Below are 23,781 nucleotides of genomic sequence, written 5' to 3' on the forward strand. Positions count from 1 at the left end.
TAAAAAATACCAAATAACCTTCATACTTTCATCAATAACAATCTTTGTAACTTTTATCTCACTGTGAAAAGGCAGAGTACTTAATTCTAATACAAATAAAACGCATTGAGATGGCCACATCCAACACATTAATATATCTGAGAAGTCTTCAAAATGTTGGAAAAACATGACGAAATTGCTTGAAATCTTCATGAAAAGGCAAATATAGGCCTTCTCAGTAATAATGTGAAAAACACCATCTTGTAATGGAAACAGGCTGGTAACAAAATCACAATAAGCTGCAGAAGGCCGTTCCTCCCACACACAAAAAACACAAAAACAAGGCAGTCTGAGTGATCTGAAGTGTTTCTGTCAAGTTTTACAACACTGCTGCAATTGACCTACTTGTGTTTTATTCGCCATTATTTATAGGAGGCTTTGACCAGTTTGGATCGCATTCTGCAAACCCCAAAACAGACAAACGGAAGTGCCAGAGAAACCACAAATCTGACTGAAAATGCCCCTGCAAGGTCATCTCCAGTAAGAGGATAACGTTCATCTGGGATTAGTAACACTGCTGCTGCATTTAGCATAGCAACGTCTCAAAATACCTCTTATTTTAGGGATTACACTGCTGCTGATAAATATGTGCGTGTGACTCTGAGATTTACTTACAAGTGTTTTTTAAAGTAACAAAATGCAAAGTGTTCATAGTTATAACAGGACTGAGCGCTAAGTACAGTAACAAGGCAGTTTATAGCTGTAGTAGTAGTTTAATTCTTATTTTTTATCATTAGTTCATGGTGGTAGGCCAAAGGAAATTAGTTGTTGCAGGTATGGCTCTAATCTGAGGACTGCCAGAACCTTTCGCAATCACAAACAGCCTGTGGAAAATCACTAATGCATCTCCTCACTCTGTTCCTCTGTGGTATCTGTTCGCGTTATATTACCATGTTGTGACAGAATTGAAAAAAACATCTGTACAAAACACATTTCTTTTCCAATATTGACATCCGTTTGCCATTTCCACTGCAAAAAACAGGGTCGTTGCTGCTCCTTTTCTGGCGCCTTCATCAGATTTCCTCGTTCCCAGAGAGAGTTGGGTTCTCAGGTCGAGAGGAAAACAAGTTAAGAGTTAAAAGACACATTACAGAAGCGTCTGGCATTAAAATAAAAAGTGATTTAATGTGAAATGACAGCTCGACCGGCTCCATTTGCAGTACAGTGTTGGTACAGGTGCTGCGACTGCTCTTTGGAGTCAGAGTCATGTTGACGGAGGTCTCAAGTCTCAAGCGATGGTGGCCAAGGAGGTCAGGGTCACTCCAAACCCTCTGGTACTTTTCTCGTGTCAGGGTACAGAGTTACAGGCTGTGTGACCTTTGAGAAAACTTGATACAATCCCTTGGTGCCGTTCTCAGTGGCGTTTTGAGGAGGAAAAGCAGACGAGGGAGTGACACGACACCGCGGCTTTGTCTCTGCACAATGATCATCACATGAGCCACTGTATCTGTGTCGGTCTGAGCGTGAATGACACGGCTGTGCCACGAGTAAACAGCAGTGAGACTTCTGCGCTTACGATGATTTGTACTTGGAAATAGTGGATTTGAGATTTGGCGTAGAGCTGCAAATTGGCAGCGGGGTTATTTGTTTGGCGGATGAAAAATCACCTGGAGACGTGTTCATTAAAAGATGGTGAGAAATGCCACACAAACTGTAGAGCTCACACTTGCTCCTCACTCTCCAAAGGTCATGACCTCTGCAGTCTGCACACAGGTTTGGTGCGTTCAATTAGGAATGCAAATATGACACGTTTGGTCAAATGAACAGAAAGTATTGCAGGGTCTGACCTAAACAAAATGTAGAAGTTGCTGCGTATGAATATATTCAGAGGGTAAAAAAGTACAAATCACATGAGTTAAGGTTTTCATATTTTATTGTCAAGGAGACAAAAACTGGTTTACGGTGAAAAAGTTTGCAAAATTGTGACGATACAAGAACCACAAACAACCTGGACATCCAATCATTGCTTTGATAAAACCTTTTGTTTAAGGCAGTCCATTTAATTGTGTCATAAAGGTGCAAATGAAGGGTATAAAAATAAAATAATCTGTACATGCATAATCTCAAAGTTTAAAGTGTTTCTATCAGTTTATAAGGCATTCCCCATACAAAAAAGGGACAGGCCCCACCTCAGCCCTGTCACTGCTAAATATGTAAATACATATGGCCCCATGACTGCTGCCAGATCAGCCAGATCACCTACGACAGCGTGCGTCACATCCACGTAAAACAAAGTGGATCGTGTGTAAAGTGTCCCCACTAAAGGCAAATCCCTTCCAAACAAATACAAACCTGCATCGACATTAATCTGCTAAATGTACCAGTTAAAATGTGGAGACAATCTGAAGTCAATACAATCTGCTCATACAATTGCACTTGAGCAAAGCCACAGACGTCAGGCTCAAGAGCACAAGGTTCTGACATCACAGGTTCTGACATCACAGGTTCTGACATCACAGAGGAGCCGCTGAAAAGCACATGATATAAAAAAGACACAGTAGAAAAGGAGACAGTGGGAAAAGTGTAGAGTTCAGCCCTCCTCGATCACGGTGCCGGCCGCGGAGGAGTACAGCTTCTTTTTGATCAGTCTGAATCCCGGACTCAGTTTGAGTACGTGCCTAAACGACGGGGCGAAGCAGGACCCCATGAAGAGGAAGTCTCTGAGGCTGGGCCAGGCCGTGCCGTCTTGTTTGAACACCAGTGTCAGCTCAAAGGTGGGCACCACAGAGGCGTCGTACACGATGCGTTCGAGCGGCTTCACGCCTTTGTCAAGCTCCAGGTGGACGAAGAGCACACAGCCCCTCAGACCACAGGGCTCGCAGGAGGCCAGCCTCAGCACCTCGCGGGCGATTCTCCACGTCAGCCGCTCGGGCACCAGCACCGACGAGCAGTGCAGCGCGGTCTTTTTGGAGCGAGACAAACAGGTCTCAAACAACCTGGCCAGCTGCTGACAGGCCCTGTCCTCAGTCACACCTGCACTTCTCTCTGGCTCCACTAGGCTGCGCTCCCAGAAGTCCAGCTCTGTACAAGGGACATAAGGACACAACTGTCAGACCTACTTTACATCATATGGAGCAGGCTAGACTCACTGTAAACAGGGACGTGTCATTCATATAAAACGTGCCATAATGAGGTGATGGTGGATGCTGTGCAGAGGCTGAAGTATGACATCACCCTGAGCCGCGCGCCCCCTCCGTCCTGTTCTGCAGCCGTGCAAGGACGTAAACAAGTGTCCAGCCCATGTCCAGCACAAACACTAGTCCTTTTGTGTCCCTTTGTGTCCCTTTGTGTCCTCACCTTTCTCAATGCACGCCTGGTCATAGCGCCGCTCCACCAGCTCCGAGATGCTCTCCCCGCTCTTGGTCTTCAGTGTGCTCGTGGCGACCATTGTGCTTCTTCACCACCAACACTCTTTTACTGTGGACAAAAGTAACAGCACTTGTGTCAATAAAGACCCAACTCTGACAGAGGGACAGGGGTCTACACGGGACCACTGCTGGCGGCTAATCACTAGCACCAGAACTTTCCAACGTACCTTAAATATTATTTAGTGCTTTAGTTGAGTCTGGTTTCCATAAATAAAAGTACACACACACGTCCCTCTTCCTCAGACACACGTTCCTCTTCCTCAGACACACACAGACACACACAGACTCACACAGACTCACACAATCACACACAAACACACGCACAAACACGCGCTCCGGGTCAGACTCCGGTGCGGGGTCTTTATACTCTGCCTCTCAGCTGACTGGAGGGTTGGACCAATCACAGCGCTCCTCCGGCCCGCCATCCTGATTGGCCAGAACCGGACCTTTAAATAAAATAATGGACCAATCTGGTGAGGCGTGAGCTGCTGTTGCTACGTGTTCTGAGCGAGACCCGCAGTTTGCCCAGTAACCTTTGGAATGAGATGTTTTTTTGGGGAACAAAAGTTGAAATAAAAGGGAAATAAAGTGGCTAAATCTGGCACAGAAGAGAATAAAACCTTCAATGGGTGAATAAATGTACATGCTGATGGGAAGGATAAAATAAATGCTTGCTGACAAAAAAAAATGAAGGTCTGAAGTTTATTTTGAGACACTTTACACTATCAGCAGATTTGGTGTATTCATGCTCAAGGTACAAACATTAAGTGCAATGCGATAACACGGAATATTAGTCTCAGCAAAATATGTTCTCCTTGAGGAATAACTTTATGTATTGTTATAGTTGAAAGCTGCTTTTAAAGTTTAGAATCACTGTAACTGAAAGTAGATGAGGACTAACTTTAATGGATACTTATACATTTAGGGTATTTAGTAGTACGTCATCTTGATAGCAGAAGTAGTAAGTTTCCTTTTAAGCTGGTACTTCATAATAAGCCTCCAATGTTTCACTTTTACCACGGCTAGTATTGCGCCAACTTTAACAACTTTCATGAGCTTTGAACCCGGTTACGACAGCGTTTCCTCATTATTTGTTTATTCAAAGTTGTATTTTCGACTAATTTCTACATGTTTGAATAGTCTGCAACGGAGGCTGGAGTGCTCAGAAAATTCCTGTTTTCACCTATCCCCTATCCCCGCCCACATCCCTGTACTTCGCTGTGATTATTTGTAAAATGTAAAACTGAGTGACACACGTAGGATTTGAAAAAATGAATTAAAAGAAACTGTAAGAACATGTGAATGACAATCCGCAGCTTGTTACGGTGAAATGCCACTGTGAAGAGGCGGGGCTTATCAGTTCTGCAGTTTTCAACAGGAAGTGAATGGAACTGTCGCTCTCACTCAGCCGTTTTGGATCAATTTTGTGATTTGAAATGAACAAAATGTCAAATTACGATCGACTTATGTCACATTTCAACACAAAGGACCTGGAGAATAGTGGTCACATGTCTCCTTTAAGACGATGAAATACTATACTGTAATGTAAATACTGTAAATACTGCAAATGTGAAAAATTGTGACTTGATAGTGCAGGTGGGGCATCGAAAACAGTTGTCGTCCCACTCACTCGGGCCGTCAACACACACTTTTCCCCCCGTGAGTAACAGGATCGGCCCCGTTCTTGCCCTCGGCCGCTCGTCCCACCGGGTGTAACGGGATCCAGTGAACGAGAGTGTTTGTCCCGTCACGTGGGCCGAAGCGACACAGAATCCTCCTCACAGAGCCACACGCATTACTACTGCTGTCCAGGTCCAAATGAGACTGAAGAAATGGCCTCGTAAGCAGTCGTTTGGCTCGGAAAAGACCCAAAAGTAACTAAAGGAGTGAATAAAGTACTTATAATACAGCTAAATGCTACTAATATTGTGTTGTTGTTGTTGTTGTTGTTGCTGCAAGTTGAGATGCATTGAGAACATTCTAGGAGATCGATTGCAGGTAACGCCACGGCGACAATAATGTATATCTCACCTTACAAGTCAGAAAATAAAATATTAACTTAGCATTGCGAGATAGGGTCAGTGCCTGAATGTGAACCAGGCCAAGTCACGGTAACGCAGTGCACATTTTCAACCTCAACGTGCACTATGTAAGCTGCTCTTCTTCTGCTTGTTTCCATGGTGAGGTTATTTCTTTTCTTCGAATGGCGTGGAGTTACAGGTCAGATCTATGGAGCGGTGATGATGGCGCAGGCAGTAAAAATGCAAAGTATTTTAAGGTGTTTTGAGTAATAAAAATGGAAAAAAACATGCAAAATAGGTATGTTTGTTTTGAACACTTATTTCTGGTCTTCAGACAGAGCGGCTGCAGCGCGAAATGGGGCGAGAGAGTGGGTGCAGACATTCGGCAAACAGTCGAGGGGCAGCGACCGCACATGTGCAACTCGCAGTGCCACCAGCGAGCACACAAGGTCGACACGTTTACTGCAATACTGAGGGGATATTCCTTGATACAAGCGATACAATCTCCATGGAGACGAGCAGGAGGCGGATCCATCCCAGAAAAGTGACACAGCGCTTTACATTACGAGCATTAAACGAGCAACGACAGAACATTTAAATAAGTTTTGGGTGAAGTAAAATTCTTGAAGTACACGCCAAAGTATTTCAACATGATATTTGATGTGGATGTAGTATGACATATGGGCTGTAGGGGTAAATATAGGAGCTGGTGTAGGTTTAATCAGGTCATGACCCACATTTGTGTCAATTCTCTCCAAGGCCACTGGACTTTATGAGACTCTGACAGACTTTAGACCCAGAGGCACATTTCACCCTCTCATAAAAACACTTAACAGCCTTTAATACATGTCAAGGGCAAATCGCACGCTCAAACTCTCTTTCTGCCGCTGCCATGACTTCTGTAACTGGAGCCGTCTCCGCTCAGGCCTGTGCAATAAATCATGTCAGAGCTGAACTGTGAACGCTTCAAATCCTTTTAATCGAGACGTTTCAAGACAAAGTGTGTTGTTTGCAGTCTGGACTTTGGTACAATGTTGTGGAAATACTGTTTATACGTATGTCTGTGTTAAATGTGCATTAAGCTTATTGTTAAAAGAAATAGCTTACTTTATTGTTTTTTAATGAGAATAAAATGTAGAATAAAATAGAGATAAATCATTAAACAGGTATAGAAATAATAAAATAAATGAACAATAAAAATATTTTATTTTAATAAATACATTAGAGTCTTTAGTTTTGACATTTTGATGATACAGTTAAAATGTCTAAAACTAGATCTACTTTTCAAATGACTACAACACTCACAATACTTTCTGCTGCAGATACTACAACTTCTGCTATATCCACAGAACTCTGAATACTACTAAGGTTCAAAACTAGTTTCAGTCTTTAGTTTTATGTATTGCTTTAAGTGTATTTGTATATTTGTATTTGTTTAATCCTTTTAATCCATTGTAAAGAGTCCTTAAGTCTTTAGAAAGGAGCTGGTAAATCAAACGAATCATTATTATTATAATAAAGTCAGCTGTTTTTGTTGCTGCTGCTGCTGCTAATGTGACTTTGTGAATTCTGAAAAGTGCTGTGCTTTACTTCACTACATCTGAGAGTAGTAACTTTACTTTCTACAGTAAAGGACTGGAAAGTAAAAAGGACTTTTAATGGTTTGAGGGATTATATTTGTGACATTCTGCCTAAAGGTTTTTAGTTCAAGATCTAGCTTTGAACACACAAGAATAATAGAGACAATAAACACTAAGAATGTGATGATAACATGATCACAATCTCCACACTTTACAGTAAAAGTAAAACGTGCTTAAGTAGACTTGTATATGTGATACTTTTTTGTGAATTTTTCCTCCTGTATCTGTACTTTTACTGTGTAACAAAATGCAGTACTTCCTCCATCACTACTACTACTACTACTAGCATTACTACCATTACCACTACCACTACTGCAACAACCACAACTACAGCCCCTACACCTACAACTACAGCCCCTACACCTACAACTACAGCTACTACACCTACAACTACAGCTACTACACCTACAACTACATCTACTACTTCTACTACTACCACTGCTACTACTACTACTACTACTACTACTACTTCAACATTTTATCTCCTGTATCTGTAGTTTACTTTGTAGCAAAAAGCAATTCTTCTTCCTCCACTGCTACTACTACTACTACTCCTACTACTACTACTCAGAGTTAACCCTTTGACCTTTGACCTTCCCCCTGCTTGTGAATGCACTTGTGATTGGCAGAGGGCAAACGTGCCGTGGCTGATGTTACTGCCGGGCTCTTGAGCTGATCCTCTGCCGTGCCCCACTGGGACGTCAGGTATGTGGAATGGTTCTGCTGACTCGAGCGTGAGCACGAGTGTTAGCTTCCAGCTCACGTCTGCAGGTGACACACATGTGCAACAAGAAGATCTATAGGAGAAGAGTATCTGCTGCAGCGTCAGATGTATGTGTTTGTACCCAATAAACACCACGGACTCTTTCATTTGCCGTTTGAATTTGACATCATGTTATGCATATTTGACATACATTTCTGTCCCAGTGTGATAACGACCCATGAACTGTGGGGAAAGTTCTGCAGCGGAGCACGTGCCAAACAGAAATAAATATTGGGTACAAACACATACAAGACCGTCTGCACTTTGCTTTGGAATTTGTCTGATGTGCATTTATTCTTCTGATATGAAACTGCAGATTATGGACACAACAATGCACAAAAGCAACAGTCTGGAGTTAAAATGACTGAGTGACTCCATCTCCACTATTGGTTTACTAAAATGACTTTAAAGCTGTTTCGTTTGTACAAAAGGGTCATGTGCACTTTTTAATCACATGACCCACGAGTTTGAAACTAGGTCAAATCAGTAAAGAAATATAAACTTGTTGAAACGGCAAAATTAAGGTTATGAACATCATAATCTCTTTTTTTTACACATAAATTATGATGGATGAATTACTTCTCGAGTGCCCTGTACAAGATAAACTGATGCACAAAACATATGCAACATTCAAACCATAAAAACAGGTGCAATTGATGACAATAAATCTGGATCTCCAAATGATTAAACTGAGATGGTGTCGACTCCTGTTTCAGCTCCAGTGCCAACAGCTTTAGAAGTATGAAGAGAGCCAACGTTAAAGTTCAACAGACGAGTGCGATAAGCAGGCGGTGTATCCAGAAGTCCTTTAGAAATACATTTATTACTTTTATATTGTCTGAAATATAACAAACAAGTGAGAAGTCTGGGCACCTCAAGCCTCTTCTGTCCAAACATTTACACCTGCAGTTTGCACGGGTTCCATTCTGAAGAGGCAGTTTTACTCTGAGTGTGAATTTCGTGTGAATATTGTGTAAATATTGTGTGAATATTGCGTGAATATGAATATCATGTGAATATTGTGTGAATATCGTGTGAATTTCGTGTGAATATCGTGTGAATTTCGTGTGAATATCGTGTGCATATTGTGTGAATATCGTGTGAATATTGTGTGAATATTGTGTGAATATCGTGTGAATATCGTGTGAATATTGTGTGAATATTGTGTGAATTTCGTGTGAATATCGTGTGAATATTGTGTGAATATTGTGTGAATATCGTGTGAATATTGTGTGAATATTGCGTGAATATCGTGTGAATATCGGGTGAATATTGTGTGAATATTGTGTGAATATGAATATCATGTGAATATTGTGTGAATATCGTGTGAATATTGTGTGAATATCGTGTGAATATTGTGTGAATATTGTGTTAATATCGTGTGAATATTGTGTGAATATTGTGTGAATATTGTGTTAATATTGTGTGAATATTGCGTGAATTTCGTGTGAATATTGTGTGAATATCGCGTGAATTTCGTGTGAATTTTCGTGTGAATATCGTGAGAAAATTGTGTGAATATTGTGTGAATATGAATATCATGTGAATATTGTGTGAATATTGTATGAATATGAATATTGTGTTAATTTCATGTGAATATCGTGTGAATATCATGTGAATATCGTGTGAATATCATGTGAATTTCGTGTGAATATCGTGTGAATATTGTGTGAATATTGTGTGAATATCGTGTGAATATTGTGTGAATATTGTGTGAATATCGTGTGAATATCGTGTGAATTTCGTGTGAATATCGGGTGAATATTGTGTGAATATTGCGTGAATTTCGTGTGAATATTGTGTGAATATAGTGTGAATATTGCGTGAATTTCGTGTGAATTTTCATGTGAATATCGTGTGAAAATTGTGTGAATATTGTGTGAATATGAATATCATGTGAATATTGTGTGAATATTGTATGAATATGAATATTGTGTTAATTTCATGTGAATATCGGGTGAATATAATGTGAATATCGTGTGAATATCATGTGAATATCGTGTGAATATTGTGTGAATATTGTGTTAATATCGTGTGAATATCGTGTGAATATTGTGTTAATATCGTGTGAATATCGTGTGAATATTGTGTGAATTTTGTGTGAATATGAATATCATGTGAATATTGTGTGAATATCGTGTGAATTTCGTGTGAATATCGTGTGAATATCGCGTGAATTTCGTGTGAATATTGTGTGAATATTGTGTGAATTTCGTGTGAATATCATGTGAATATTGTGTGAATTTCGTGTGAATATCGTGTGAATATTGTGTGAATATTGCGTGAATATGAATATCATGTGAATATTGTGTGAATATCGTGTGAATTTCGTGTGAATATTGTGTGAATATCGTGTGAATTTCGTGTGAATATCGTGTGAATATTGTGTGACTTTCGTGTGAATATCGTGTGAATATTGTGTGAATATTGTGTGAATATTGTGTGAATATTGTGTGAATATCGTGTGAATATTGTGTGAATATCGTGTGAATATTGTGTGAATATTGTGTGAATATAGTGTGAATATTGTGTGAATTTCGTGTGAATATCGTGTGAATATTGTGTGAATATCGTGTGAATATCGTGTGAATATCGTGTGAATATTGTGTGAATATTGTGTGAATATTGTGTGAATATTGTGTGAATATTGTGTGAATATCGTGTGAATATTGTGTGAATATCGTGTGAATATTGTGTGAATATGAATATCATGTGAATATTGTGTGAATATTGTGTGAATATCGTGTGAATATTGTGTGAATATTGCGTGAATTTCGTGTGAATATTGTGTGAATATAGTGTGAATATCGTGTGAATATCGTGTGAATATTGTGTGAATATTGTGTTAATATCGTGTGAATATCGTGTGAATATTGTGTGAATATTGTGTTAATATCGTGTGAATATCGTGTGAATATTGTGTGAATATCGTGTGAATATCGTGTGAATATTGTGTGAATATTGTGTTAATATCGTGTGAATATTGTGTGAATATTGTGTGAATATTGTGTTAATATCGTGTGAATATCGTGTGAATATTGTGTGAATATTGTGTGAATATTGTGTGAATATTGTGTGAATATCGTGTGAATATCGTGTGAATATCGTGTGAATATCGTGTTAATATCGTGTGAATATCGTGTGAATATTGTGTGAATATTGTGTTAATATCGTGTGAATATCGTGTGAATATTGTGTGAATATCGTGTGAATATCGTGTGAATATTGTGTGAATATCGTGTGAATATCGTGTGAATATTGTGTGAATATCGTGTGAATATTGTGTGAATATCGTGTGAATATCGTGTGAATATCGTGTGAATATTGTGTGAATATCGTGTGAATATTGTGTGAATATGAATATCATGTGAATATTGTGTGAATATTGTGTGAATATCGTGTGAATATTGTGTGAATATTGCGTGAATTTCGTGTGAATATTGTGTGAATATAGTGTGAATATCGTGTGAATATCGTGTGAATATTGTGTTAATATTGCGTGAATTTCGTGTGAATATTGTGTGAATATAGTGTGAATATCGTGTGAATATCGTGTGAATATTGTGTGAATATCGTGTGAATATTGTGTTAATATTGCGTGAATTTCGTGTGAATATTGTGTGAATATAGTGTGAATATAGTGTGAATATTGTGTGAATATCGTGTGAATATTGTGTGAATATCGTGTGAATATCGTGTGAATATTGTGTGAATATTGTGTTAATATCGTGTGAATATCGTGTGAATATTGTGTGAATATCGTGTGAATATCGTGTGAATATTGTGTGAATATTGTGTTAATATCGTGTGAATATCGTGTGAATATTGTGTGAATATTGTGTTAATATCGTGTGAATATCGTGTGAATATTGTGTGAATATTGTGTGAATATTGTGTGAATATTGTGTGAATATTGTGTGAATATCGTGTGAATATCGTGTGAATATCGTGTGAATATCGTGTTAATATCGTGTGAATATCGTGTGAATATTGTGTGAATATTGTGTTAATATCGTGTGAATATCGTGTGAATATTGTGTGAATATCGTGTGAATATCGTGTGAATATCGTGTGAATATCGTGTGAATATTGTGTGAATATCGTGTGAATATTGTGTGAATATCGTGTGAATATCGTGTGAATATCGTGTGAATATCGTGTGAATATCGTGTGAATATCGTGTGAATATTGTGTGAATATTGTGTTAATATCGTGTGAATATCGTGTGAATATTGTGTGAATATCGTGTGAATATCGTGTGAATATTGTGTGAATATCGTGTGAATATCGTGTGAATATCGTGTGAATATTGTGTGAATATTGTGTGAATATTGTGTGAATATCGTGTGAATATTGTGTGAATATCGTGTGAATATTGTGTGAATATGAATATCATGTGAATATTGTGTGAATATTGTGTGAATATCGTGTGAATATTGTGTGAATATTGCGTGAATTTCGTGTGAATATTGTGTGAATATAGTGTGAATATCGTGTGAATATCGTGTGAATATTGTGTTAATATTGTGTTAATATCGTGTGAATATCGTGTGAATATTGTGTGAATATTGTGTTAATATCGTGTGAATATCGTGTGAATATTGTGTGAATATCGTGTGAATATCGTGTGAATATTGTGTGAATATTGTGTTAATATCGTGTGAATATTGTGTGAATATTGTGTGAATATTGTGTTAATATCGTGTGAATATCGTGTGAATATTGTGTGAATATTGTGTGAATATTGTGTGAATATTGTGTGAATATCGTGTGAATATCGTGTGAATATCGTGTTAATATCGTGTGAATATCGTGTGAATATCGTGTGAATATTGTGTTAATATCGTGTGAATATCGTGTGAATATTGTGTGAATATCGTGTGAATATCGTGTGAATATTGTGTGAATATCGTGTGAATATCGTGTGAATATCGTGTGAATATCGTGTGAATATTGTGTGAATATCGTGTGAATATCGTGTGAATATCGTGTGAATATCGTGTGAATATCGTGTGAATATCGTGTGAATATTGTGTGAATATTGTGTTAATATAGTGTGAATATCGTGTGAATATCGTGTGAATATCGTGTGAATATCGTGTGAATATCGTGTGAATATCGTGTGAATATTGTGTGAATATCGTGTGAATATCGTGTGAATATCGTGTGAATATCGTGTGAATATCGTGTGAATATCGTGTGAATATCGTGTTGTAACCGCAGTCTCAGTGACTCATGAATAAGGTGGAGAATGGGAGTATGTGGATATTGTTTCAGCTATTATCTCACTGTTGAAACGTCAATAATCGTCTGCGCATGCGTCAACCAGGACGTCTCGAGTTGACTGCGTCCGCCATCTAGAGGGCAATTTATGTACAGACATTGTTGGTCATTTTTAATTCTGTTTGGCTGTGGTTAATCAAAATGATAGTGTGAAAACATGACATAAGAACAATATTTATATTATTTTTGATTCACCGCATGTATTTATTTATATAACAAGAGAACCTTTTCATCAACTTTTCACACTAGTTCAGTCACGTTTCAAGCCTAAACTGTGTGTTCAAATACAATAATGTATTCCTCTCATTTTAGGAAAGTAACTGTGCTCTGAATACCACCAAGAGAAAGGTGAACTGTACTGGGACAGTCACTGACAGCAGTATAAATACCTTCAGAGGAAAGAGTAAACCGGTCCATGGTAGTTTTACATTTAGAGACACTAGATTGTCCTCTAGTGGTAAATGTGGGAATAAGAAAATGTGGTTGTTAAACAATATTAAAAATAGAGTAAGTTTTAAATATTTGTACACCATTTTGCAAAATATTTATTGAGACTTACATTTTTGTGTTTTTGGTGATTTATTAATAGCATATTTTAACTTCTAAAACTAAAATTGAGTTGTTTAATGCAAAGGTAACATTATCCACATTGTATCTTAAATGCTAACTTCCCAAAATGGAAGCCTATAAAAGAAGATGCTAATAAAAAATCAACTTAACACAAAAAACACAGATGGACACAACATTTAAAAACGTGACAGTGATTTATTACATCCAGTGCGTTTGAGGTGAGGCTGTACAAATACAGTAGCTGGGTTTTTGTCAAATACATTTTCAAGGCGAGTAGAAATATTTTCCGTTGTCTTGTCCGTAACCATAAAACAACAATAACAGCATTTTATGATTTAAAAAAAAAAATACAATAATAGAAAAAGTGTTTTGTAGGCGTGGACGGTGGGCAGTCACATGGGCGGGGTCACTCTGGGCCACTCCTCCAAACTGTGCTTTTATCTGGCAGCGGCTGGAACATTCAGAACAACAGAGGGCGCTCATGAGCTCAAGATGATTCACACAGAGAGCCACATGTCAAAGCATAAGACATGTTTTATTGTTTATTTTCTGAGGTTTGTGGACCACCAGAGAGCGGGTGGACCACCAGAGAGCGGGTGGACCACCAGAGAGCGGGTGGACCACCAGAGAGCGGGCGCGACGGTGCAGACGCTACACTTAGAGCCGGTCGTACCAAGATTACCACGACACTGATGATGAAGAAGATAACTGTTTTACAAATACCTGCACCATCACTTTCCTGCTTTGATTTAAACTTCAAAGGCTAAAAATATATCTTGAAAACCGTTCGTTCTTACTTAAAGGCGGTATGGACGATTTTTCGGCGATTTGAGAACGCAGGCGGAAGTGCGCATGCGCACTTCCGCCTGCGGACTGATACAACACACACGTGCGTTTGTTTATTAGCGCAACGGATCGCATCGCATCTCTCGTCTCCCGTAGATTTATGTCCACTTCTGCGTCAGCTCGAACTGTCTTTCTCCGTCTTCATTTTGCCCCGTACTCTGAGGGAACTATATTATGATAGATCCATGCGCTTAGACACGCGGAAACGTGGGCACGAACCGCACGCGGCTGCAGGTGAGCGATAGGTGCGTTTTATGATTGATACGTGGCAGGACAAATGATTTATCCACGCCACGAGGAAATATGATACAAAAATTGCTGAAAAAAATCGTCCATACCACCTTTAATGTTAGCAGGTTCAACTCTCCACGGATCAAACATCTCCATGGAGACGAGCAGCAGAAAGGTTAAGCGCACCTTTAAAGATCCCAAGTACATCTCTTTTTAAATCTCCGTATGAACAGTAAAATTGACCGCAGTGTGAATCCTATGAGAACTTTTCCCACGTTGCTTTTTATACAGTGTAAACTCCATGTTCCGCAGTGAAATTCCTCTGGCGTGACTTGACCGTGGAGAGGAAGGAAGGCCGTCCACCTGTGAGTGCCCATGAGGTCAACGAGCGCTGTGGACATGACCATGAGACAAACAAGGACTGGACACACCGCATTGGACAAAAACGTGTAAAAAATGACATAAATGGGACGTTTGGCTTGATTTGTTTATGCCTGATTTAGATTTCTATTGTTCTCTGTCTGGTCTTGTTCTGTTTTATTCTGTTTATTTTATCTTTTCCCCCCCCTTAGTTCTATTTTTAAACATTATACTTGTTAAAAAAAATCGAAAAAATTGAAAAAATGACAACTAGGGATGTCACAATATTCAATTTTACTGTTATTGTGAGAAAAAACATCACGATTTTATGATTATTCACGATTTTTGAGACTGTGACCGAACAAGAGTGAAATCTTTTACTTCCTGTTCCTCAAGTTTGTGAGCGGCTTTACAAAATGAACAAAATCAAGTTAAATATGTCAAAAAACGACCAGATAATGAAGTTCTTTACAATTTCTGGACGATTAATTGAGTGTAAAATGCTTAGTTTTGCTTCAAATACGGTCACAATGATTATTTTTGGGTTCTTACGATTACATTTCCACCTGAATAATCCCGATTATCGATTAACTTGATCCTCTTCACATTCCTAATGACAACTTTCCGCTCACGACAGCAGCTTTTATTCCATACTACACTTACTATACTGTCCCACATGACATTTACTGTACAATACCAGTGTTTATGTGAGGAAGTCCTATCTCTCCCGGCTGCGCTCAATCACAGGAAAAACCTTCGGCTGCGCGGTCAAATCCCATCAGCCCTTGCAGCACAATGAGATATTAAAAGCCCGCTCGCTCCCCTGGAAGAATCGACAAGACGCGTCCTCTTGAGCGAGAACGACAAAACAGGAACACAAATAAGTGAGTGGTTCGGTCGCTGGGCTCATTCCAGTTTCCAGCGTTGTTCAGTTATTGGGCAAGACACTTCACACACTCTGTATGTACTTCTGTATTCATATATGTTGGACGAAGTGACGACCAGTGGAAAGTGACAAGTACAAAAGTAAAAGTGCTGTAAGTACATTTTTAGGTACATGAAAAACCTTGACTTCACTACATTTGAGAGCAGGTTCTGTACTTTCTACTCCACTACAAGTACAAACGATTAGATGAATGAAGTTATTGGTTAACAATTCTTTATTACTACATATAACGCTTAAATAGTTCTCCAAATCTTTTTTTTCAGCAGGTACTTCAATACTTTTAGTCTAGAGTTTTTATGTGATACCGTTACTTGAGTCATATTTCTCCCTCAGTTTCTGTACTTTGAAGTTGAAGTAACAAACTTGGAGGTTGAGTGTTTAAGGTGAGCTCTGGTAATTTGCTGCATGTCCTTCTTCTCTCTCACCCCCTTCTCATTCACACTAGAACTGCCCTGTGTATTAAAGCCTAAACTCGAGTACTATTACTAACTACTACAGACTTTGGAGTGGCTGAAGAATGAAACAATGTACAATACTTTGAAATAATAGTTAGGGCAGATGTGTCGAGACTGTTTTACACTGAGGGCCGCATTTTGAAATATATACGGAGCCGAGGGCCACAGACGGTATGGAAATGAAGTGAAATGTGGTTTTGACGAGCCTCCACACTTATAATAAGGCTGGGAACATTCATTTTAGGTCTGTATCTCATCCAAATGTGTGGTATTTAGGTAATTATAGCAGAAAGTTTCCATTTGAGAGTAAAAAGTACTACTTTTTGTTGTTTGGGCCAATTTAAATGGACAAAACCCTCTGAGTTAGGCAAAAAAAGAACAGGTTTTAAAGCCCCAGTGCGCAACATTTAAGCCAAAACCAAAAATCGATCAATCCATCTTTCGTTTTTATTTGATTATGGCTATTTTTATGGCTTTAATACCTGAAACTCAGTCATATTTAGCTTCTCTTCCCTGTGATCACTCCATACCACAATCGCAATGTCTTAGGGTTCACGTCGCTGTGTCCCGCAACGATGGAAATAAACTTCTGCTGCGTCTGAACCTTCTTTCAACTCTCGGGCTACTTTAGCTCATTCTACAACAAACATGCTTCCGCCGTCACGGAGAACGTCCCAGAGCGGGGCCTCGGGCAAGCGGCGACAAGACTCACCATTCTCCTCCGCTCCCGACGACTTCACCCCCAGCAGCATGACGCCGTCTTTGGTGCTCTCGGGACGACTCTGGAACGAAGCACTTGCGGAGAGCGAAAGACGTGACATTATTATCGCTTTGAATCCTCCGAAACGAACGTGGACGCGAGCAAATGTCAAACTTACTTCTCAGTGCCGGTGTCGAGCGTGTCTGAAGAAACAAGAACATAGACATAGATACTAATTAGGGTTATTACATCATTATTATCGATTGTAAACGCAGAGAGAGTCTTTCTAAGTAGAGTTTAAATTATATGTAGAGTTTTCTTATTATAGATTTTTTCCAAAGATTAATTATTTTTTGCCAAAACAACTGTATTTTTTCATTAGTCGGTAAAATACAATGGCCCCAAAACAGAACCTTGAGGTACACCTAAATCATTACATGTCAATAATAAAACTTGTGTATTATCAGTATTAACAGAAAGTAAAGCAGGGCATCTAAAGTACACCTTATGAAATACAAGTGTGTACTTTACGCGGGTGTTTTCCGGTACCTGTGTGATCGCCGACCTTCTTGCATTTGAAGTGGAGGACCATGACGACGGCAGCGGCGCCCAAAAGAACAGGCAACAGGATCCACCACAGCTTGTGATCTGCTCCGTCACAATCACAATCACGATTACAGTCCAGCACAAACCAACAGATTTCACGCACGTGCACGACTTACCAGACTTGGCCAGGACGATATTATCTGTGTCAGAACCTGTGTCGGAACCTGTCAAAACAGCATTATGGCAGTATGTTTTTGTATTTGTCATCTAAAGTTGTACTGTATATTCCGGAGTATAAGTTGCACCAGCCAAAAAATGCATAATAGAGAAGAAAAAAGCATATTTAAGTTGCACTGGAGTTTGAAATGCGGTTACAAGTGTGGAAATAACAAATACTATCACATATAAGTCGCTCCGGAGTGTAAGTATATCAGTATAAGTTGCACCCCGGCCAAAACTATGAAAAAAGGTGCGACTTATAGTCCGAAAAATACGTTATATGTTTTTAGTTACCTTGCCCCTGTGTTGTTCCTCCTTTGGCACTCACAATGTTAGTATTTGTAGTCTCTTAAATGTGCATAAAAGACATGATATTAAGACATTATATGAGCACAGTTCATTCATTAGGAATCAGAACCAGAAACAGGTTTTGTTGTTTGATTCACAAACTATTGCTTCAGCGATATGGCGCAACATAAAGCAATGAATAATAATAAGAGTAGTAAAATATAGACTATGCTAAAATGATATGATGAAAAACGTCAAAACAATATTACATTTGATTGACAAGATTAGTGTGTAAATCAGTTGGAATCTTTTTATTCTTTACATTTTTAGGCCCAAACCATTTAACAAAATAAAGAAAGAAAGAACAAAATTAAGAAAAAAATAAATAAATAAAATAAATAAAATAAATAAAATAAATAAAATAAATAAAATAAATAAAATAAATAAAATAAATAAAATAATAATCAAGAAAAGTACCTGTAAGCTTAACTGTAGGCTTAACTGCAGGCTTAATTGTAGGCTTAACTGTAGGCTGAACTGTAGGCTGAACTGTAGGCTGAACTTTAGGCTGAACTGTAGGTTGAACTGTAGGCTGAACTGTAGGCTGAACTGTAGGCTGAACTGTAGGCTGAACTGTAGGCTGAACTGTAGGCTGAACAGGTTTAGGAGTGCCTGAGGGATCAGTCAAAAAATGTAACAGGCAGTCATCATTAGTACTTCATGTGTTTATTTGCATTTATAATGGGTGGAAACTAAGATAGAAGTAATTTAAGATGTTTTTTTTACCTTTTGTTTGTTGTGTCACAGTTTGGACCCGGCCCGCTTCAGCTTTAACAGTTGTGGCCATTCTCTGTGTTGTCTTCACAGTGTAAACTACAAAACAACATGAACCTACTGAACACTGAACTCATAGATGAACACATTTCCAGGATGCTATTCTTACCAGGGATTGTTGTTGTGGGTGATTGGGCTTTCTGAGTTTGCTGAGCTTCTGTCACTGTACGTTGTGCCGCAGTGGCCGTTGTCAATTCTGAGAAAAGAGACAAATGTTAAAGGAGACGTTTGTTGTGTAAAGGATTTGGTTAATTCCTTCAAACGTCATCTCACCAGGTTTCATTATAAAGGTTGGAATAAGAAAGTCTGTTAGGACTGGTGGTTGAAAAAAGAAGGAAACACGTGTGAACAAAAAAAGCGGCTTTATCCATTTGTAAGAAAGGAAGTATCATTAAAACAGAGGCTTGTAAAAGTATTCATACGCCTGGACATCCACATTCACGTCACAACCACAAACTTAAGCACATCGTATTGGCATTTGTTGTGAAGAAGCAACACAAAGTAGCACACAGTTGTGAAGTGGAAGGAAAAGTGTACGTGATTTACAGATATTAAAACAAATAAGTTGGCTGACGATTGCGGAAAGATTCAATAGCGTCCTCATGTGAGTAATCTGATCTCAGTATACATGCAGCTGTTCAGTGAAGAGAGTGTTGAGGAGCATCGTGGAGTCCAAGGAGCACCCCAGACCGGTCAGGGAGAACGCTGTGGAGACGTTTGAAGCAGGGTTTAGGTTATAAAAAGATTTCCCAAGCTTTAAACAACTCGCAGAGAACTGTTCAATCCATCATCTGGAAATGGAAAGAGAATGGCACGTTTATGTATGGATACGTAGACCAGTGAAATGTCTTTTTATTGATTCATTCTTTCCCCCCCTTTTTTTCTGACGCCACTCCCTTATTCTCAACTTTTGCTCCTGAAACTTAAGCCTCACCAAGTCTTGCACGCTCTTGAGTTTTTAAATGTATTATTATTTAATTTAATTTGTATTTCCCGTATAATTTGTAATTTATCTTATAATTTTTTTTCTTTTCCCCCCCTCTTCCGGTGTTATAATTATTGTTGAGTTTGTATGTTTTATGTTCTGATGAAAAAAAAAAAGAGAGTAAGAGAATGGCACAACTACAACATACAAAGACATGGCCGTCCACCAATCACCAGTCTGATCAGAGATGCAACCAAGAGGCTCATGGGAACTCTGGAGGAGCCGCAGAAATCCACGGCTCAGGTAAACTATTAGTCATGTACTACACAAATCTGGTGTTAATGGAAGAGTGGACAGAAGTGTAGGAAAACGGTTGTAAGAAGTCTAGTTTACAGTTTGTCAGGAGCCGTGTGGAGGTCACAGCGAACACGCTCTGGTCTGATGAGATCAAAGTGACTTTTTTTTGGGCTTAAAAGCTCAAAACTAACACAGCACATGAGTCACTATCCCCACTGTCAAACATGGTGGTGCAGCTTCATGTGGTGGAGCTGCTTTTCTTCAGCAGGGACAGGGAAGCTGCTCAGAGCTGATGGGAAGATGGATAAAGCTAACCCTGCCAACAAGATGAATCGTAATAATCTTATATTTTAACCTATATGGACTGGTTTTGTTTGACAGAAAAGTGCACGTAATGGCACTTTGTTCATTTGTGAATGGTAAACATGTGCTTTCTGACCACTGGATTTAGCACAATTCAGATTTTTCCGCTTTTTCCACTGTTGTGAGTCATTTTTTAACGTTGTGACAGCTTTTGGAGAGAGATTTTCCCGATTGAGATTGATTGACATGTGAAGAACTCAATGCAGATGGGCCAGGTTAGGATGAATCCAAATAGAGGGCAATCTTGGAAGAAAGCAAAAGTAAAGTATTGACCCAGAGAGGCTGAATACTAATGCTGCACTTTTCACTTTCTTATTATTTGTCATGTATACTTTTCCTCCCACGTCACAACTGTGTGCCACTTTCTGTTCACTAAAAATGCCAATACAATTTATTTAAGTTTGTGTTTGTGACAAAAAGTGTAAAGTTCTACTATTAGAGTTCATTCACTTCACATCGTTCACTCACTTGTTGAAGGTGGTGGAGTGTCTGAAGTCACTGCAAAGAAAAAACAATATCACTTGGATACTTTAACAAATACTCTGTGGATACTTTAGACAGAGAACGCCCTGGACATATTCATAAAAACACAAAATTACCTAAAATAATACAGATTAATCCTCATGTTTATGTATAACAGTTAGTGGGCAAGGGCCTGTTGTCCTCATTAATAAGACTGCACAGAAATAGATAATTTATTGAACAAAATAAAACCATTTAACAATCCAAACTAAAATCCTGAAATGTTGATATTAAAGGTGCACTATGTAACTTTTCTCCCTTAACATGTTATTGCTTCACCTGGAATCTCTCTTGGATTTCATTAAAGGGTAGTTTATTACTCCAAAATACCTTGAAAAACGAATGGCCTGATGGAGTCACGTGGAACATTCCAGGCAAAGCTATTTCATTTCCAAAGAGACAAGCAGGTGTGATGAACCCTTTCCTAGAGAAGTAACATATTGCACCTTTAATATTTGTTGTTAAAAAGCCCCTGAGTTTTCAATAAAATGTGTTTTACCAGCTTCCAGTCAGTTTATAGTCCTGGAGCACGTTGTGATGTCACAGGAAACATCCACAGTGCTCTTCGCTGTCATAGATCTTACTTTCTTCTTCTTCTTTGGTGTTTTATGGCGGTGTTTGCAAACCTGACACAATCATAACGGCCTATTTGGAGCGTTCCTCTTTGGCTCCTCTTAAAAGACAAAGGTCCAAAGTGTCAGGCTGAAGGTGACAAGACGAGATGGGGCTAAGTTTGGAGCTGGATTTCCTCTAAGACTGAGAGAAGCTGCATCCTGCCCTCTCACTATTATTGTCTCTGACCAGAACGCTCTTTGTTTCCTGCCTTCGCTGACGTCAGAGGTTGGCACACACTGGCCAAGCCCACGTCCATTCAACCCTGCAGTTACGGCGCGCTAAATATGCTAATGCTAACTGTGCTAAAGCATCCTGGACACTGGGAGCGAGGGAATTATGAAGTCCATTTAAAGGGGTGTGGCATTAAAACCTATCGATCTCCAGTAAGACAAGCAGGTCACGCCACAAGGCCAAGTTACAGGTCAGCTCTGTGGAGAGATGAGCCCACTGTTCTTTTTAAATTTGGAATTTTAAGCAATAAAAACATTTGTGTTGAATTAAAACAAGATAGATAAGTTGTCATGCTGTGGAACAATCAAGGCAATGAAATAACATCACCATGGAGACAAGGAAAATATACGTACAGCAACTTTAAACTCCTTAGTTACAAGGAAGAGGAAGAGCTACGCTACACGAGATGTTTCTATTGTTGGATTTGAAACTTCATAATATAGAATAGTGTCATGAGCAGAGTTTGGACAGTAACACTGCATAGTAACAGCAGCAGTGTTACTTTTAACAGCAGCAGTAGTACTTTTAACAGCAGCAGTAGTACTTTTAACAGCAGCAGTAGTACTTTTATGTGGCAGTATTATCAAACCAAAGGGAGACAAGGCTCTATCTCTTGTCCGGTCCACCCTCTGACCTCACAGTTGAAAGTGATTTCTCTCAACAGGAAAACAAACTAAACCCACCCTTGTTTCGGTGAAGCCGAATGATACTGACATTTTGTGGATGTGACTTTAAACTGGAGTTAAAATAGACCGTTCTGGTAACGCCGCATTGTTTTTTTGTTGTACCCATTTGTATGGTGCTATTTTTGAAGATACGATAAAAAAGTACACGCCCTGTATACGACTTTCTTCTTACAGGGGCTGACGTTCCAAGACAATTTGTATCAAGCTATTATAGAATCCAACACTAGATAAAGGATACGATTATATTTCTCAGTTTACAACATTCTATAGGCCATCATTTGTGGATTTTAATTTATAAAACTACTAAAAAGCTAATACAGAAAACTGCCCCCAGCGATCATTCAAAGAGTAAAGCGTCTTACAATAAAAAAATTAAAAAGAAGGCTTAATTCATTAGTAAAAAGTACTTTGTGACAAGATTTTAGTTGCAAAATTTGAATCATATCACATTAAAAGGTCCAGTGATTCATAATGCACTTATAAATCATATTTTTTCCCACCAGTTACTTCACACAAGACGTCTTATCTCCTTCAGGATGAGAGGAAATGCACTGATGATATGCAGGGCCCTGGGGTTAGACTCAAAGTTGAACTGCTGATCTCGATCGTTTCCAACACCAAAAACCAAACAAACTTCACTCCAACCTCAAATGTCTATACTAAATAAATCAACGACATCGATGGTTTCTCAGTCACTTTTTACCAGACGCAAATCCAATTTATATATACATTTTCACCCCGTTTGAAAGGTGGGACTTACCTGGTTTTGACACTAGGGCAGATGCGAGCAGCAGCAGCACAGCCCCTCGGACAGTCTTTGTGCTCATTTTGAAGCTGTGATCCAACAAAATCTTCTCCCTCCGACTTAAACCGAGCCGATAGACCAGTGTGGAAGGTGTCCAGACTTGGGCACTGCTGCTGCTGTGGCGGCCGAGGCTTATTTTGGCACTTCCTTCAGATAAAGAGGGGAGGAAATACACTGGCTTCCCTCCCTGACGAAAAGAGGGAGGGGAGACCAGTACAAGGCGCTGGA

The 23,781-nt window shown here is 39.1% G+C and overlaps 2 protein-coding genes across 2 annotated transcripts; both read right to left on the minus strand.

The window, feature by feature from the left end:
- Positions 1-1,894: 1,894 nt before the first annotated feature.
- Positions 1,895-3,745, minus strand: LOC140372001 (DNA damage-inducible transcript 4-like protein). The gene is made up of 3 exons (XM_072459243.1): positions 3,575-3,745; positions 3,337-3,456; positions 1,895-3,060 (listed from the first exon to the last, which is right to left on the minus strand). Exons 2-3 carry the CDS (start codon positions 3,425-3,427, stop codon positions 2,570-2,572), a joined length of 582 nt encoding a protein of 193 aa, XP_072315344.1. The 5' UTR covers positions 3,428-3,456; positions 3,575-3,745; the 3' UTR covers positions 1,895-2,569.
- A 10,104-nt stretch (positions 3,746-13,849) lies between these two features.
- Positions 13,850-22,087, minus strand: LOC140372168 (uncharacterized). Its single transcript, XM_072459449.1, has 11 exons — positions 22,018-22,087; positions 21,163-21,192; positions 19,219-19,305; positions 19,062-19,148; positions 18,753-18,947; positions 18,282-18,335; positions 17,945-17,992; positions 17,772-17,870; positions 17,401-17,425; positions 17,235-17,317; positions 13,850-14,135 (listed from the first exon to the last, which is right to left on the minus strand). The coding sequence occupies exons 1-11, from the start codon at positions 22,085-22,087 to the stop codon at positions 14,122-14,124; spliced, it is 792 nt and encodes a 263-aa protein (XP_072315550.1). The 3' UTR covers positions 13,850-14,121.
- Between the last annotated feature and the right edge of the window lie 1,694 nt (positions 22,088-23,781).

This window comes from Eucyclogobius newberryi, unplaced genomic scaffold, assembly GCF_026437365.1.
Source record: "Eucyclogobius newberryi isolate DKJ021-1_F unplaced genomic scaffold, fEucNew1.0.hap1 SCAF_22, whole genome shotgun sequence".
Classification (NCBI taxonomy): domain Eukaryota; kingdom Metazoa; phylum Chordata; class Actinopteri; order Gobiiformes; family Gobiidae; genus Eucyclogobius; species Eucyclogobius newberryi.